Source organism: Diplotaxodon limnothrissa, linkage group LG22 (assembly GCF_057381915.1).
Source record: "Diplotaxodon limnothrissa isolate DT_005_m linkage group LG22, D_limnothrissa_male_GT1.1, whole genome shotgun sequence".
In the NCBI taxonomy this organism is placed as follows: Eukaryota; Metazoa; Chordata; class Actinopteri; order Cichliformes; family Cichlidae; genus Diplotaxodon; species Diplotaxodon limnothrissa.
This window is the reverse complement of record NC_140616.1, coordinates 26285272-26302404: the sequence shown is the minus strand read 5'-3', so window position 1 is coordinate 26302404 and position 17133 is coordinate 26285272. Positions and strand designations below refer to the sequence as shown.

General features: G+C 43.0%; 1 protein-coding gene across 1 annotated transcript; it reads left to right on the top strand.

Annotated features, from left to right (window-relative positions):
* The first annotated feature begins 282 nt into the window (after window positions 1-282).
* LOC146610049 (uncharacterized) lies at window positions 283-5572 on the top strand. Its single transcript, XM_085346367.1, has 9 exons — window positions 283-293; window positions 1185-1246; window positions 1346-1372; window positions 1472-1504; window positions 1956-1988; window positions 2616-2648; window positions 2845-2877; window positions 5026-5067; window positions 5343-5572. Exons 1-9 carry the CDS (start codon window positions 283-285, stop codon window positions 5570-5572), a joined length of 504 nt encoding a protein of 167 aa, XP_085202493.1.
* The last annotated feature ends 11561 nt before the right edge of the window (window positions 5573-17133 follow it).

The window sequence follows — 17133 nt, the reverse complement described above, 5'->3', positions numbered from 1 at the left end:
TGTCAAATTTCAGTCAAATCAACATTTCCAGACTTTAGGTCACCAGTGTCAGACTCATGGTCCTCATACATTCAGAAAAACTCACCTGGTTGGGAGTCTTCCTCTTCCTGTCTTTAACGCAGTAACCTGAAACTCTCGCACACACACTCTGACATTTAGGTCGATATATAAACTGCTGCAGAATCTCAGAACCTGACGATTCCTGCAGGGAAACGCTGAAGTACTGTAAACAGTCAACCGTCTGCCTACCTGTACTGATCCCCTGTCTGACATCACATCACTATGCTCAACAGGTACGTCCATCCTCTCGTCTCAGTGTGTTTTTATTGTTTATTCTACAGAGTGAAACATTAATCAATAATATCAGGATATATTCTTGAAGCTTCCTGCTTGTTTCAGCTCTTCATTACTCTGTGTTAATGTTCTTCTTTGAGTTTGAAATTGCATTCCTACAAATTACATAAAACAATTTTAATATAAATTAACATGTAATTATTATATAGAGTGTATAACAGGGTTAACAACTTTTATTGCTTTTTAAAATTTCAGAATGCAAGAAGAAAACATTTTTTCTGCACCTGTACATCCAAAATAAAATAAAAGCATGTGTTATAAAATTTACATTAAAAAATATTATATTGAAAATGAGTTTAAAATTTTTTTTGTTTTTTGTTTTCATTTTAATTGTAAAAGCTGAGCTTATAAACTTTTTACTGCTCTAAAGAAAACTGAATTACAGTTAGCTTAATTTAAAACAAGCATTTAAAGAATTTATTCAAATCACTCGTGTTACATCACAGATAATGATGGTCTGACAGCTGATCAGCTGAAAGCTTAAAACAGATGCATTTCTTGACCTGCAAGAAAAAAATATCCCTGATTTGTGTTTTTGTTCTTCAAATGTTAAATCAATACATGTATATTTTTCCTGAAGTTAATCTGATCCCAGTAAAAACAATGAAAACAGCAGAATCAGACTCGTTTATCCCCAGTGCCACCTTCAAAACAAATCAGGGCAGTTTTAAGGCCAGTTATTTTGAAGCATTAAATTTCAGAGGTCACACTGATGTGAAACTTAAACAGATTCATCCCAGATTTAAAGGTTTCTGACTTTGCACCAAAATGAGGCTTAAATGCCTTTTTTGCCTCAGGAAGTCAAACTGAATGTTGTATTTTTGTTGCAGGAACGTTGTTCTTCTGTTCTCTCTGTTCATCGTGCTGGTTGAGGGAGACATCGACTCCAGTGGTGGGGTTAAAAGTCATCTGTCTCTTCTGAATGACAATCTGAGTAAAATGTCACTGATGAACCTGCCTGTCCTCATGAAAGTGTTTCTTCACTTTGCAGATGCTGGAATACATGCCACATCGACAGGTAAATACCTCTGTGCTTTCTCACCTGTCTCTATTTCATCTCTGTACTATCTCACCTGTTTTTGTCTCACATGTATAATATTTTACCTCTCTCTGTCAGACAAAGATTCTACATCTGATGAAGCTCCTACAGGTTAGTATGTGTGGGGTTCGGGTGTGAATAATTTCTTGAATAAAATGGCTCAGTTCTTTGGTTTTATATGAAGAATATTTATTATTATATTGTAACACCAGGAGGTGGTGGTTAGCACTCTTGCCTCACAGCAAGAGGGTCCTGAGTTTAACTCCTGAGTTTCTGTGTGGAGTTTGCATGTTTTCCCCATGTTTGTCTCTCTGGATACTCCAGCTTCCTCCTACAGTCCAAAGACATGCAGTTAGTGGGGTTTATTGATGACTGTGGGAATGTGACTGCTTAAAAACTGTCAAGTGAAACCTTGAATTACTTTTCTGCTCACGTGGAGCACATCCATGAAACTGAGACATACCTGATACAAACATGGCAGAATTAGTGCCCCCCAGCAGGGCTGATTGTCGGCATCATTTCTGTTGAAGATTTTTTGAATGAAGTGTTGTTGTTGTTTCAGAGAGCATAAACGCCATCTCTCCTGATCACCCTGGTAAGAATCTCTGTTATTTTGAACTCAGACACAGCTGGAAAACACCTTTAAGCTCATGATATCAGTGTACGGAGTGTTAAAGTCTCGGTGAGAACAGAAATGGTCAGACTCCACCAACTTTGTGTATCCTGATCGACAATGTTAGGGTGAGTGAATCTAGACAACAGAAAGTATACTGAGTATACTGAACTGCCTTCATAGTACACCTGAGCTCATTGTCTTGTGCTTCTCTGACATTTAACAACTGATGTGAGCAATAGTTTAAAATTGCTTCAGCAGGTCAATCTCAGGTGTATCTAAAAGTTACTGGAACAGTAACATGTCACAGTAAATCATGTTTCATCACTTTATCACATGTCTAAAATAAGCTTATGTAACCCCTCTCCCTTTGAGACGACTTCCTTTTGATTGGCTCTCCCTCACAAACAGAAGGGCTGAGCAACATGCTGGCAGAACCTCTGTCTGATATGAACTTCTGTCTCAAAAACATAAACTGACCTCATTGTTTGAAGCATATTTGATCTGAAGGTTAAGCACTGGAACTGGAGATTTCTGACTAGAAATAACAAGTTGAAGTTAAATCAAGACCAAAACACATCTAACACAAAAATTCTGTTCTGATTCCAGATGAATCACATTATTACGGAGGAGGACCTTCAGGTAGGTACACAATGATCATGATAGTGATGATGAAGATATAAGACGACAATCATCACGTGAACTCCTCACAGATGTTTTGCTTCTGACATTCATGATTACATGACAATAGTACTGTAAGGTGTTTGGTCAGACCTGATGCTGTATCTCACCTATTTACCTGTTTAATGTTTTTTTTCTGTGTGTCAATGTGTTTCAGACGTCAGCAGCTCAAGTTCACAGGCAGCAGACCGTGAGAACGATTTTTACCTTAACTTGCTTTAGATCAGTTAGTGTTCGAAGAAACATACCTTCTGACTAATCAGAGCCGAAAAGTGATGTACAATAACATTAATTATTCATAGGTAACACACCCCAGGGAATACAGCTCCACCTAGTGGCAGGAGGAGATTAGGAGGAGAGACAACAGGATTTACTGCAAGCAGAATCAGAATCAGATTTGGCAGTTTATGTGGTGATTTGGTGCCTGGCTATTTATGTAAGAAACATAATAATCTGCCTCATGTAGTGATACAAAAAGGGACAGTAACCCATAGCTCTCTGGTCTCATTGCACATACACTACTGGTCAAAGGTTTGGGCAAACCTTCTAATTTAATGGTTTTTCTTTATTTTCATGACTATTTATGATGTAGATCATCAAAACTATGAATGAACATATATGGAATTAAGTTGTAAACAAAAAAGTGTGAAATAACTGAAAACATGTTTTATATTTTAGATTCTTCAAAATAGCCGCTCTTTGCTTTGATTACTTCTTTGCACACTCTTAGCATTCTCTTGTTGAGCTTCATGAGGTAGTCACCTGAAATGGTTTTTCAAGTCTTGAAGGAGTTCCCAGAGATACTGAGCACTCCTTGGCCCTTTTGCCTTTGCTCTGCGATATATCTCATTCCAAACCCTGTTGATTGGGTTTAGGTCAGGTGACTGTGGAGGCCAGCCCATCTGGTGCAGCACTCCATCATTCTCCATCTTGGTCAAATAGCCCCTACACAGCCTGGAGGTGTGTTTGGGGTAAAAAATAAATGATGGAGCGGCATGTTGCTGCAGGATGCTGTGGTAGCAACACTGGTTCAGTGTGCCTTCAGTTTTAATAAATGCCCAATAGCATCACCACTAAAGCATCCCCACACCAACACACCTCCTCCTCCATGCTTCACTGTGGGAACCATTCATCTCAGTTCCAAAGTGAAGGACCATCCATTTACCTGCATTGCACAAAGACACTGCGGGTGGACACAGATATCTTAAATTTAGACTCATCAGACCAAAGCACAGATTTTCACTGGTCTAATGTCAATTCCTTGTGTTTCTTGACCCAAACAAATCTCTTTAGCTTGTTTCTTTTCATTAATAGTGGATTCTCAGCAGCTACGTCCCCATAAAGGCCCAATTCATGCAGTCTCCTCTGAAGAGTTGATGTACAGATGTGTATGCTACTGGAACTAGAGGTGCTGGTATTTTGTGATTTCTGGGGATGATGACTTGGATAAATTTATCCTCAGCAGCAGGGGTGACTCTTGGTCTTCCTGGGGCAGTCCTCATGTGTGCCAGTTTCATTGTAGTGACTGATGTTTTTTGCGATTGCACTTGAGAATACATTCAAAGTTTTAGCAATTTTCCGGACTGATTGATCTTGTGTTCTTAAAGTAACTGTCACATTTCTTTACTTAGCTGATTGGTCCTTGCCATAATATGAATTCTAACAGTTTTCAAATAGGGCTGTCAGCTGTGTACCAAGCTGACGTCTGCACAACACAACTGATGGTCCCTAACAGTGTTAAGAAGGCAAGAAAATCCACAAATGAACCCTGAAAAGGCTCACCTGTGTGGTGAAAACTATTTCAGGTGACTGCACCATAAAGCTCATTGAGAGAAGGCCAAGAGTGTGCAAAGAAGTAATCAATGCAAAGGGTGGCTACTTTGAGGATTCTTCAGTTATTCATCAATTTTTTCTTTGCTACATTATTCCATATATCTTGCTTCATATATTTGATGTCTTCAGTTTGTAGCTACAATGTAAAAACTTTTAAAAATAAGTACTGTACATGTAAATGTATGCTTTTTATTTTCAGTTCCAGTAATCAATCGTATAACAGCACCTGGTATGTCCCTATATATATATATATATATATATATATATATATATATATATATATATATATATATATATATATATATATATATATATATATGGACAAAGTACTGGTCAACCTTCTCTGCTATACTTAAATTCAGTGACATCTTTGGAACCAGCCATTATTTTACAAATGTCTGGATATGCAGACTGCATGGATAGCTGCTGGATTTTGAATTCATCAGCTGAAATTAAAAGATGATTGATTGCTTGATTGATTAATTAATTGATTGATTGATTGCAGAACCCGCTGTAGCTGCTCCAAACAGTGTGGAAGAGGAAGATGGTGAGACAATAATACTCTGATTCTCTAGACCAAAAAACAGTTTTCATATTGTGAACCACCAATACGTTAGCAAATAAATTAATATCTAACTTGTTTACCCAGCAGCCAGAGTCCATTGGAGGTGAAAACTTTGTGACTTTCGAAACTTCTTTCTGATTGTTTTTTTAGTATCAGTTCATGAGCAGAATTTTTTTTCTGTGAAGTTGTACGCCTTCTTTTTCTTTAAACAGTTTCAAACTTTGTTTTGTTTGTTTGTTTTTGTTTTCCTTTTACAGATGACTCTGAAGAATCAGGGAAGAAAAAGTCCAGCTCTCGTTTGGCTAAACCGCGGAACTCCGCCCTCAACCACCAGAGTCCCGACCATGCCATTGAAAGCCCCGCCCTCCCACCACAGCCGGTAATCCCTCAGCCGGTAATCCCTCAGCCCATCATCCCTCAGCCCAAAACCCCGGTGAGGAGCCGAACGTCTAAGAGACGATCCAGGAACAACCGCCGCCAGATATAGAACATCAGCAGTCACAGTTAGAACACAATGTTAAACCAAATAAAACCCAAACGCACACAGATCTGTCACATGATTAACGCAGACTCATACCACACATGAACTCACCTGAACACTCACAGCAGGTTGACATTTACCTTCAATTCGCTAGAATCACCAAGCCATTGATTTATTCCAGGGTTGAGTGAAACTGCTGTCCAGAATCCAGGGGTCATATTCATTATATACTACAGGTAAACTTCACGGAAAAAAAAGTATTGGTCCACTTAGACTCTTAAGGTGTTTTAAAATATTTAACATTATTATTGTGCTCTGAATCAGAAGTTGTAAAAATTTGGCTTACAAAAAACAAATACACGAAAGACACGATGTCTTTTCTTTTCACACAGAAAAAATTCAGAGAAAACAAAATTTGTCAAACCGCGTGACAACCTTGGCAGTCTGCTTGGCTGCCAGATGTTTGGGGCAGGAGCAAGAAATGTAAGAACAGGAAGAAGGTTTTGGGTTCTTGCCCAGTGATTAACATGGGGAACTTGGATTAATTTTACGGCTAGGTGCTTGATTGACTGTATGTTTACTCTGTGTAAGGAGGAAAACGAAACAGAGCTCAATTTAACTGGAATGAACACAGCAGGTGTGAAAATCTTCATCTTTTTAATTCAGGTGTTTTCAATTCCGTTATCACAGGTGTATGTAATCTAGCCATGCAGTCTGCCTTTACAAACATTTGTGAAAGAATGGCTCATTCCAAAGAACTGAATTTAAGTATACCACTACATCAGGATACCACATTTGCAACAAGTCAGAATTTCTTCCCTTTAGATGTTCTGTGTCATCTGTAATGTACTACTGTTATTGCAAAGTGGAAGCATTTAGGAACCACAGCAGGTCAACCATGAAGTGTCAGACCAAGTTTTATCTTTGGCCCTAATGTATTTCATTAGCTTTGACCCCTGGATCAAGCAGACCTCGGAGTATTAAACCTGCTCTTTGCTGTTTTTATTCTTTCTTTTATATGTGTGTTCCTGAAACATTTAAACATTTGTGATGGGAATTTCTTTTGATTGTTTCATTTATCAGATTTAAATAAAGTTAAACTGAACATGAACTGTGGACCTTGTGATGCTGTAGCTGTTATAGGTACTGTGCTACAGTGGTTTATCTAACAGACTCCAATTTGTTCATGTAAATGGAGAGTCCTCTTCACACACTAAGGTTAATAATGGTGTTCCACAGGGTTCTGTGCTAGGATCAATTCTGTTTACATTATACATGCTTCCCTTAGGCAGCATCATTAGAAGGCATGGCATAAATTTTCACTGCTATGCCGATGATACCCAACTTTATTTATCCATGAAGCCAGATAACACATACAGATTAGTTTAACTACAGAAATATTTTAAAGATGTAAAGACCTGGGTGACCTCATATTTTTTTGCTTCTAAATGCAATTAAAACTGAGGATATTGTACCTAGCCCTCTCAGAAATATAGTACCTAACCAAATACTTACTCTGGATAGCATTACCGTGGCCTCCAGTAACACGGTGAGGAATATTGGAGTCATTTGTGACCAGAATATGTCCTTCAATGCGCATATTAAATAAATAGGTAAGTCTGCTTTATTGTGTTTATATTTCTAAAATTAGAAGTTCATGCATTTATTACTTCTAGGCTACTGGGCTATTGTAGCACGTTATTATCAGTATGTCATAGAAATCTCCCTGAAAAGCCTTCAGTTGATCCAAAATCTGCAGCTACAGCTGCAGCAAGAGTACTGACAGGGACTAGAAAGAGAGAGCATATTTCTCCTATAATGTCTTTTGTTCATTAGCTCCCTGTTAAATCCACAGTCACAATCAAATTTAAAATCCTTCTCATTACATACAAGGTCTTCAATAATCATTTTATCTTAATGACCTCATTGTACGGTATCACCCTATTAGAGTTGAAAGCAAAGATGATTATTTAACAAGTAATTTTAGTTTTATATATTTATGTTATGTATTGTGTTACCAGACATAAAAAAATCCTGAAGAGGTGTTCCTCACAGTGTTACTGGTGGCATGTTCAGGAGGTAGAGCAGGTCATCTGCTAATTGGAAGGTGGTTCGATCCTTGGCTGCTGTACATGCCACATCTCCTTTGGCAAGATACTTACCTCAAGTTGATCCCCGATGCATCTATAGGAGTAACACTTACATTGAAAAAGCATAGCAAAAAGTGTTTGTGTGAATGAGGCAAGTTGTGTAGTGTGCTCAGTCACAGAAAAGCACTGTATTATAACCAGTCAACCACTTATCAGAGCTAAAAAGGGAACTCATTGGAGGAGGGACATTCCCCATGAGACACAAGGAAATAGAAAATAATTAATGTGTGGTATGTTCTGCATTTATATGTATATACATATATCAGAGGTTCATGGTTTGTACTCATGGGTTGTTTAACAAGATATTACCTCTTTCATACAGTCCCTGAGGCGACCTGTAGCACCTCCCGGGGGAGGAAAAATGAAAATGGAAGGATTCAGGGAGTCTCACGTGGCAAATGGGGGTTTACACTGTGTGTCTGTGTGCTGGTTTTTAAACATGCTTGTTTGCTTGATGGTTGTTGCTGCAGAAACGAATCAATAGCCTCTCCACATGCTTGCAGTGTGTTATCAGTGAAGGTAGCAACAGACAGGGAGAGTCTGGCTGTGATCCGGGTTTCTAACATCATTTCAGATCTACAGGGTGTTCAAAACACACTCAGGCTTCTCAGTTACAAGACTCAGTTTTTTTTTTTGTTTGTTTTTTTTTTTTTTTATCTCCGGAGATTAAAAATCTCTTGATAAGTGGGTCTTGGCTAAGACACACAGCAGTACAATCAGCAGTGTTTATACAGACTAATAATACACACAAGTACCCACAGCAAACAGCACAAAATAAGTTTACACAGATATCTGACACCAAAACTAAAATCAAAATTCCAAAACTTAAAGGTGAAAGAAATTTAATGCACCAGAATAATTCACAGTTATACTGTCTGCAGCCTCGAGATCACTAGAATAAATCGAATAAATAATTTTTCTGAGAACAGCTCAGGAGGACAGAGCTGCAAATTTTCCAGATTCACTATGAACTACTGAGGACAGACAGAAGGAGTCTTTGGAAAGTGACAAAAGTTGTTTTTTGTTTCCTTTCTGTCTTCCTGTCTCTCTTCATCGCTTTGGTTCCCGTTGGTCTCTCAGCCTTTGGATTCCTTGACTGAAGGCTTTGTTTCTGTAGGTCCTCTCTGAGCTATACATGCTTCTCTCCTATGCGCTCTGTTTTTGGTTCTCTCATTGGGCAGCCTCTGACCACTCTACCTGACACATCTGTTTCCTGTGTTGGTTCTAACATGTTTTCTTTTCACTTGCTACATGTAAGATATTTTTCTTAGCTCTTCAGTTGAATTAAATTGTATATATACAGTGCCAAATCACAACAACAGCCTGTGGAGGTAAGCACAGATGACATGGAGCTCTTAGTTCTCACTCCTGCTTTATTACTCTCCTCACATCAACTGAACATATCGCGCCACAAAACACAGCAACACACTTCCTCAACACTGGGTGTGAGTGTGGGGTTCTCCTAAAGGAAAAAACAGAATCCATCAGCCTGGTGGTAGGTGGGCGGCCGCGGCGGGGCCTGGGCCGGAACCACCTGATCATCCTGCAGAACATGCGCAGGCTTAAGTGTTTCAACAGAGACAACCTCCTGCCGACCTCCAAAGTCCAAAAGGAAATGTTTTTGGCCCGGTTTAATAACCCTGTACGGCCCGTCATACAGTGAACGCAGTGGAGTTCTATGGGCATCGGAGTACAGAGAGAAGCTGGATGGCTTCTACTCTTCTGCTGACCCCAGGCGGATGTGGCAAGGCCTGCAGCACATCACAGAGTATAGGGTCACCACCAGCACCATCAGCTCTACAGGCAGTCTTCTGGATGATCTACACCCGCTTCGAGACCTCCCAGACCCTTCAGACCCCCCAGACCTCCCCGACCCCCCATGTCTTCCAGACCTGCCAGAACCCCCAGACTACCCACCCCCGCCAGCGGTCACAATAGACCAGGTGCACAAAGCCCTGAGGAGGATCAACCCCCGCAAGGCAGCAGGACCAGACAACATCCCGGGATGGGCTCTTAAATCATGTGCCAATGAGATGGCGGAGGTTCTTACCTCCATCTTCAACCTCTTCCTCAGCCAGAACACTGTCCCCACATGCTTCAAGACTACAACCATCATCCCTCTCCCCAAGACAAGCCCAGCCACCTGCCTGAACGACTATAGACCAGTTGCACTCACTCCAATCATTGTGAAGTGTTTTGAGAGAGTGGTGCTGGCCTACATCCAGAGCAGCATCACAGACACTCTGGACCTCCTGCCATATGCCTACCGGTCCAATAGGTCCACGTCAGACACTATCGCTGCTGCCCTTCACTATTCATTCTCCCACCTGTAAAACAAAGAATCAGGGTACTTTTTGTTGATTACAGCGCCGCTTTCAATACTGTTATCCCACACAAACTCACTCACAAGCTGGCAACACTCGGCCTGCACCCCGCCCTATGTGACTGGCTACAGGACGTTTTGACTGAGAGGCCTCAGTCTGTCAGGATCGGCAACAGGACTTCAGCCAGCATTATTACAAACACTGGCATCCCACAAGGTTGCGTCCTCAGCCCCATCCTCTACACCCTGTACACCCATGACTGTGTCGCCTCCAACAAAGACAACATAATTTTGAAGTTCGCGGACGACACTGCAGTGATCGGTCGCATCACTGGAGGGGACGAAGCGGCTTATAGGAGAGAGGTGGCCGGTCTGGTGTGAGGACAACTCTCACGGCAGCTGTCGGAGGAAGAGGTGGGCGAAGAGGTATCCTCCATCATCCGGTCCGAGTAAGGACAACATGTTCTCCATGAGCTCCAGAGCCGTGCCACCACCCAGGCCTGAGAAGGAGAGAAGCTTTTCGGCACGCTCTGTGTCGGAGAGGGCATATGCCGAAGAAGCAGCCCCTTAAGGACAGCGTATTTCCCTTGAGCGGGTGGGTCCCAGAGGAGGGTCATCGCGCGATGGGTGGCTAGCGGGTCCAGCAAGGCCACCACATGGTGATACTTCATGTCGTCAGCCGAGATGCCGTGAAGGGCAAACTGTGCCTCCACATGCACGAACCACGACGGCGGATCGTGGAGCCAAAAGTCCGGCAGCTTCAGCGCCACAGCAAAAGCAGCTGCAGCTGCAGCAGGAGGTGGTGGACCGACGGCTGCTGATGCATCCAGAGCGGAGCCGGCGTCATCCTTGACCTGTAGCATGTTCGAGTCTGGAGTCACCAATGTGGAGGTAAGCACAGACAACACGGAGCTCTTAGTTCTCACTCCTGCTTTATTACTCTCCTCACATCAACTGAACACATTGCGCCACAAAACACAGCAACACACTTCCTCAACACTGGGTGTGAGTGGAGCTCTCTAGTGGTCCACCACAGCCTATATTTTAAGGTAGACCCTAAAATACTACATGAAGAGAAAAACCCAACAATCATATGACCCCCTATCAGTAAGCACTTTGGCGACAGTGGGAAAGGAAACCTCCCTTTTAACAGGAAAGAACCTTTGGCAAAACCAGGCTTAGGGAGTGACCGGTTGGGGTGAGAGAAGGAAGACATGACAAACGACATGCTGTGGAAGAGAGCCAGAGATAATGCCTACAGGCTCCTGCTGAAATCTAAATACATGAAACAAACTGACCTTTATTGGCACAGAAACAACTCAGTTCTACCTGTCTGCAAGTGCTTACTTTACTTATATTGGATTTGGACACCTTGCATTAACATATTACCATAAACAGGTCTTATTTGGTGTTCATTTAGTGTACTTTATTTGGTGCTTCCCAGCAGGAAGACTTCATGACAGAGACAGTATGAAGCTTCATCTTCAAAGTAATACCTTCCATTTTGTAAAGCTGGCATTGTTTAACATATTTCTGAAACATGATCAGTCTTTGACTTGGAAAAGTTCAGAGGTCACTACCAAAACATTTAGTTTTTAGGTGAGATTTGTCACAATGGCCACAGGCCGATAGCTAAATTGGACTCAAACGCAGATAACCACAACAGAGACGGCTCGCACGTTTTACAGTGTTTGTTTATTAGATCAACAGGTGAATTTGTGGCAAAGTGTTGCTAATGGTGTGGCCGTGGGTCAGTGGGGTGAACGGGGAATTGGCAGGTAGCGACGGGGACGGAGTGCGTCTGGGAAGAAAAAAAGAACGGGGTTAAGAAGGCGGCAAGCATAGGGTATTTAGCAGAGGTGGTTATGACTGATAATGCTTATGGATAGTTGGGGTAACCTTGGCTTTGAGGGAGAGGTGGTGAGGATCCAGGTGAGTAGTGGCAAAGGCTGGCTGACCTGAGTTCTGCTGTGTCCAAGGTGGTGAGTGGTGGCCGGAGGGCAGGCAGGTGAGGTCCTTTGTATTGCCCCAGAATGCGAGGTTAATCCGAGGAGCTCTGGGGGTTGAAGGCAGTGGCAAAGAAGGTCCTGGAAAACAATGCGAGGTCATTGACAAACTGGTGTTGAAGAAGAGGCTCAGTGGAGCTTAAATCCTCAACCTGATTACCCAGAATCAGCCTAAGGTGTGCAGGACTGCAGGAGGGATGATGGCTCCACCCAGGGGTGGAGACCAAGGAACTCAGGTGCCTGATGGAACTTTCCAGTCAAACCTCCAGATCCTGAAAAGATTGAGGATGTGCAGCTCTGCCTGTAATGTAAGTAAACAGTTCACGTGCACATTTATCATTTAATGTAATATTTAATGTGTCAATCAGGATGTCAGTGACACTATGACCTGATACCAATAAAACATACATGGATTTATTTACAATTAATCTGGTTAATTACATTCTTGTTTCATTTTGGAACAAAGATGTTGTGTTAATAAAGTTTATTTGAACTTCATTGTTTGGTTTAAAACAGTTTCTGGTGCTGTTCAGTTGATTATCAAAGTGAAGTGAACACAGAGCTCATTAGAGGCTGTTAGCATGCCCTTGCACACACACACACACACACACACACATACACACAGACACGCCCACACACATACACAGATACACAGTCTGCAGTAGCAGATTTATGGCTTTCTTTGTGTTTTGCTGTTTTTTGTCCTCAGTTGAACTCGACTGAATCTGAAAAGCCAGATTTTTGGTTTTCTGTTTTAATTTTCAAAGCTCATCGTGGCCACTAAACAAAGGTTGAAGTTCAAAGAAACAACACAAATATAAAAAAAACTTCTCTTTTTAACTTCAATAAATAAATCTGACTATGCTCAAATCAGACTTTCACCCCTGTATTTTACTGTACATGACTAACACTGTCAGGTTCCTCTCTGTTAAAAGGGAGTTTTTCGCTCCTCACTGTTGCCAAAGTGCTTGCTGGTAGAGGGTCAAATGATCGTTGGGGTTTTCTCTGTATTATTGCAGGGTCTTTACTAACAGAATGTTTTTTCTCTCCTTATTTTAGCAGCTGCTGGGGGCCTGGAGAAGGCGGATCTGTCCAAGGCAGAGAAAGTGACGGATGGGCAAGGGTTGAGCTGAGTGAACACGCCGATTAAATGTAGAGTCACAAAAATAAGAATAAAAAGTGTGAAAGAGAAAACACATTCATCTGCTGTGTGTCAAGGTGTTGCGCTGGAAAGGGTGGCCAAAGTGCTACAAGGGTTCAAGGTTCTTTATTATTTGTCACATGCATAGTTATACAAGTATAACACACAGTGAAATGTAGCCTGACACGCTCCTCGACATGTGCAAAAATTGGGGGGGGGGGGGGGGGGGGGGGGGGTAGAGGAAGAACGTTATATATATATACACACATATAGTATATACACTGGGTGAATGTGCAGTAGTAGCAGCAAGCAGGTGAATTCTGTACATTAATATGAATAGACATCTGACTATTTTACAGGATAGACAATATAAACATATTTAAAATTAAAGGAATTGAAATGTACATTGTGCCTTGGTTTAGTGTCTGGAAGAGAGTCGTGTCTCAGTCAATTATAGATGATGTGAGAGGGCGGGTGTGTGTGTTTAGGGCACGGATGGCTTGGGGATAGAAGCTCCTCTTGAGTCTCTCTGTCCTTGCCCGGAAGATGCGGAACCTTCTGCCAGATTGCAGAAGTTGGAACAGTTTGTTGCCAGGATGGGACGGGTCCTTCAGTATCTGCGCTACTCTAGTCCGGCATCTCCTGGTGTAGGTGTCCTGAAGCGGGGGGAGAGCAATCCTGCAGCAGCGTTCTGCTGTACGGATCACTCTCTGGAGAGCTTTTTGGTCCTTCACACAGCTGTTCCCGAACCACGATGTCATGTTCTGTGTGAGGATGCTCTCCACAGCGCCTGTATAGAAAATCCTGAGGATCTTTGGAGAGACCCTGAACTTCTTCAGTTGTCGTAGGTGATACAGGCGCTGCCTAGCCTTTTTGGTCTGGAGCTGAATGTGGGCAGCCCATGTCAGGTCAGAGGAGATGTGGACACCAAGAGGCAGGGATAGCTCAGTAGGTAAAGTGGTCGCCCCATGATCGGAAGGTCGGCGGTTCGAATCCACTTAACGGCTACCCTGAGGTACCCCTGAGCAAGGTACCGTCCCTACACACTGCTCCCCGGGCGCCTGCTTAGTGGGCTGCCCACTGCTTCACAGAGTGAATGGGTCAAATGCAGAGAAAAACAAGTAATTTCCCCATGGGGATCAATAAAGTATCCATTATTATTATTATTATTATTATTATTAAGATACTTGAAGGACTGCACCCTCTCCACTGGAGCTCCATTGATGATAATGGGCTTGTAGTCTCTGTGCTGACCCCTTCTGAAGTCCACCACCAGCTCCTTGGTCTTGCTGACGTTCAGCTGGAGGTGGTTGTCCTGGCACCACGATGCCAGATTCTTCACTTCATCCATGTAGGCCACCTCATCGTTGTTGGAGATGGCACCCAACATCACTGTGTCGTCAGCAAACTTCACAATGGTATTGGAGCCATGGGTGGCCACACAGTCTGAAGTGTAGAGGGAGTAGAGCAGTGGCGAGAGGACACATCCCTGAGGTGCTCCTGTGTTGATGGTGATGCTGTTGGAGAAGCACCTGCCCACCCTCACCACCTGAGTTCTGCCAGTGAGGAAGTCCAACACCCATGCACACAGACGGCTGTTAAGTCCCAGATCCCTCAGCTTTGTGAACAGTCTGCAGGGCACTATTGTGTTAAACGCTGAACTGTAATCAACAAACAGCATTCGCACATAGTTACCCTGTTTCTTGTCCACGTGGCTGAGAGTGGTGTGTAGGACGTGGGCGATGGCATCCTCTGTGGATCTGTTGGATCTGTAGGCGAACTGCAGCGGATCTGTGGTGTCTGGGATGGAGGAGGAGATGATGTTCTTCAGCAGCCTCTCAAACACCTTCATTACTACCGAGGTCAGTGCAACTGGCCGGTAATCGTTCAGGGATGAGGGTTTGCTGTTCTTGGGCACAGGGATGATGGTGGATCTTTTGAAGCATGTGGGGACCACAGACTTCGCCAGGGACTCGTTGAAGATGTAAGTGAACACACCTGCTAGCTGGTCAGCACAGCAGCGCAGCAGACGGCCGGTGATGCCGTCTGGCCCCGCCGCTTTCCTTGTGTTCACTCTCCTCAGTGCCGCTCGGACGTCATGCTCCGTGATGCTGGTCACCGGTCTCTCGCTGATGACGTCACTGTCCTCGGTAGTCAGGCGGTAGATAGCATTAGCCGCCTGGCTAACCTCGAAACGGGCGTAGAACCGATTCAGCTCGTTGGTGAATGCAGAGTCGGCGTTGATCGGCGCAGTGTCCCTGGCTTTGTAGTCCGTAATGGTGCGTAGTCCGTGCCACATACTCCGTGTGTCGCCCTGGTGGAAGCGGGACTCCACACGTTCCTGGTACCTGCGTTTGGCATCTCTCACCGCGCGCCGCACGCCGTATGAGGCCGCTTTGTAGGCGCTCATATCGCCAGTGGCGAGTCCCGCGTTGTAGGAGGCGGTCCTGGCGTTTACTGCAGTGCGGATCGATCTGTCCATCCACGGTTTCTGGTTTGGGAATGTGGTGACTCTCGCAGTGGGGATAATCTCCTCCGCTAGCATATTGACGAAGCATACTGCTACTTCCGTAAACTCGTTGATGTCGACTGCGCATGCTCTGAACATGTCCCAGTCTACGTCGTTGAGTGCGTCCTGTAGCGTAGCTTCTGATTGGGCAGTCCACCGTTTTACTTCCTTCGTGGTCACGTCTTCCCTCCGTATGCTTTGTTTATACTGGGGAATGAGGAAGATGGCGTTGTGGTCAGACTTCCCAACAGCCGGGTGTGGTAAACATGCTGGTAAAAGTTTGGCATGACTTGTCTGAGGTTCGCTTTGTTAAAGTCTCCTGCTACAATGAGGGCTGCGCCCGGGTCCTTGTTACAATAACTTTAGCTATTCTAACTACTGCTAGCTTGAAGGCCTGCGGTACTTAGCCGATTAATAGAGGTAGGTTGATCATATTTAAGATTGAAGCATTAATTAATGGTAGGACTGATAAAGGTAGGGGTCTAACAGACATGTTGATGGTTTGGAGGAAGGAATTACTGAAGTTAGATCAGAAGTGTCAGGGTTAGTGCTGTGGCAGGCAGGACGAGGACCCAATTGCTGGACTCAGAACACAAGAGGGGTAAACTAAGAGAGGAAACAAAAACCTAACACAGGAAACTAGAAACTAAGATCTAAGAGTGTAGGAAACTAGAACCTGGGAAACTAGAAATGAGGAGACAAATGAACATTAAGACAAAGGAGACTAGATGTGAAACGTAGAATACAGAGGAAGAACAGTAACCTAGGGATTAGAAACTATTAAAGCACAAGCAGAACCATGAACAACAATAAATCAAAGAATATTAATTAAACCTGAAACAGTGTGTGACAAAAAGATCAACTGGAGAAAAAAAATCTAAATAAATATCAATGGCATTGAAAGCAGCTGTACATTATGTTGTGTCTGTGAGATTGTTATGAGTTTTCTCTAATGCTTAAAATTTTATTTGTGAAGCCATTTCTAGTTAATGTTAAAAGAATGGTTCTCTCAATAGTGTTCTGACTTTTTGTCAGCCTGGCTAGAGTGCTATTGGCCATTTATTTTACATGAATTTCTTTCTTCCTAATTATGTCCCTTCATCTATTTTCTTACCATATTAATTTTACCTTCCTCTGTCTTTTCCTCACTCTTTTATTGGGACTGCTGTTCCTCATCCAGCACTTCTTCATAGCTAATGTTAGCAACAGCTGCCTCTTGTGATGGCAAGGGCTTTATATTAGTTGTTGTTGGTGCTACTGTTGACTATGCAGCTGCTAAAGTTACATGTTTCTGCATCTGTTTCTAGTTTCTTTCTTTCTCTCAGCTTTTCAGCTTTTCAACCACTTCAACACTACAGTCTGTTGTACAAAGTACACAAGTACAATGGGAAGTTAGGTAAGGAGCCAGTTGTGGTAAGAGATTTGATTGGGCAAACCA

Excerpts from the sequence above, each read along its gene's own strand:
- LOC146610049 (XM_085346367.1), top strand. Across the intron at positions 1,373-1,471 it reads AATACATGCCACATCGACAG|ACAAAGATTCTACATCTGAT; the intron begins GTAAATACCTCT and ends TCTCTCTGTCAG. Across the intron at positions 5,068-5,342 it reads CAGTGTGGAAGAGGAAGATG|ATGACTCTGAAGAATCAGGG; the intron begins GTGAGACAATAA and ends TTCCTTTTACAG.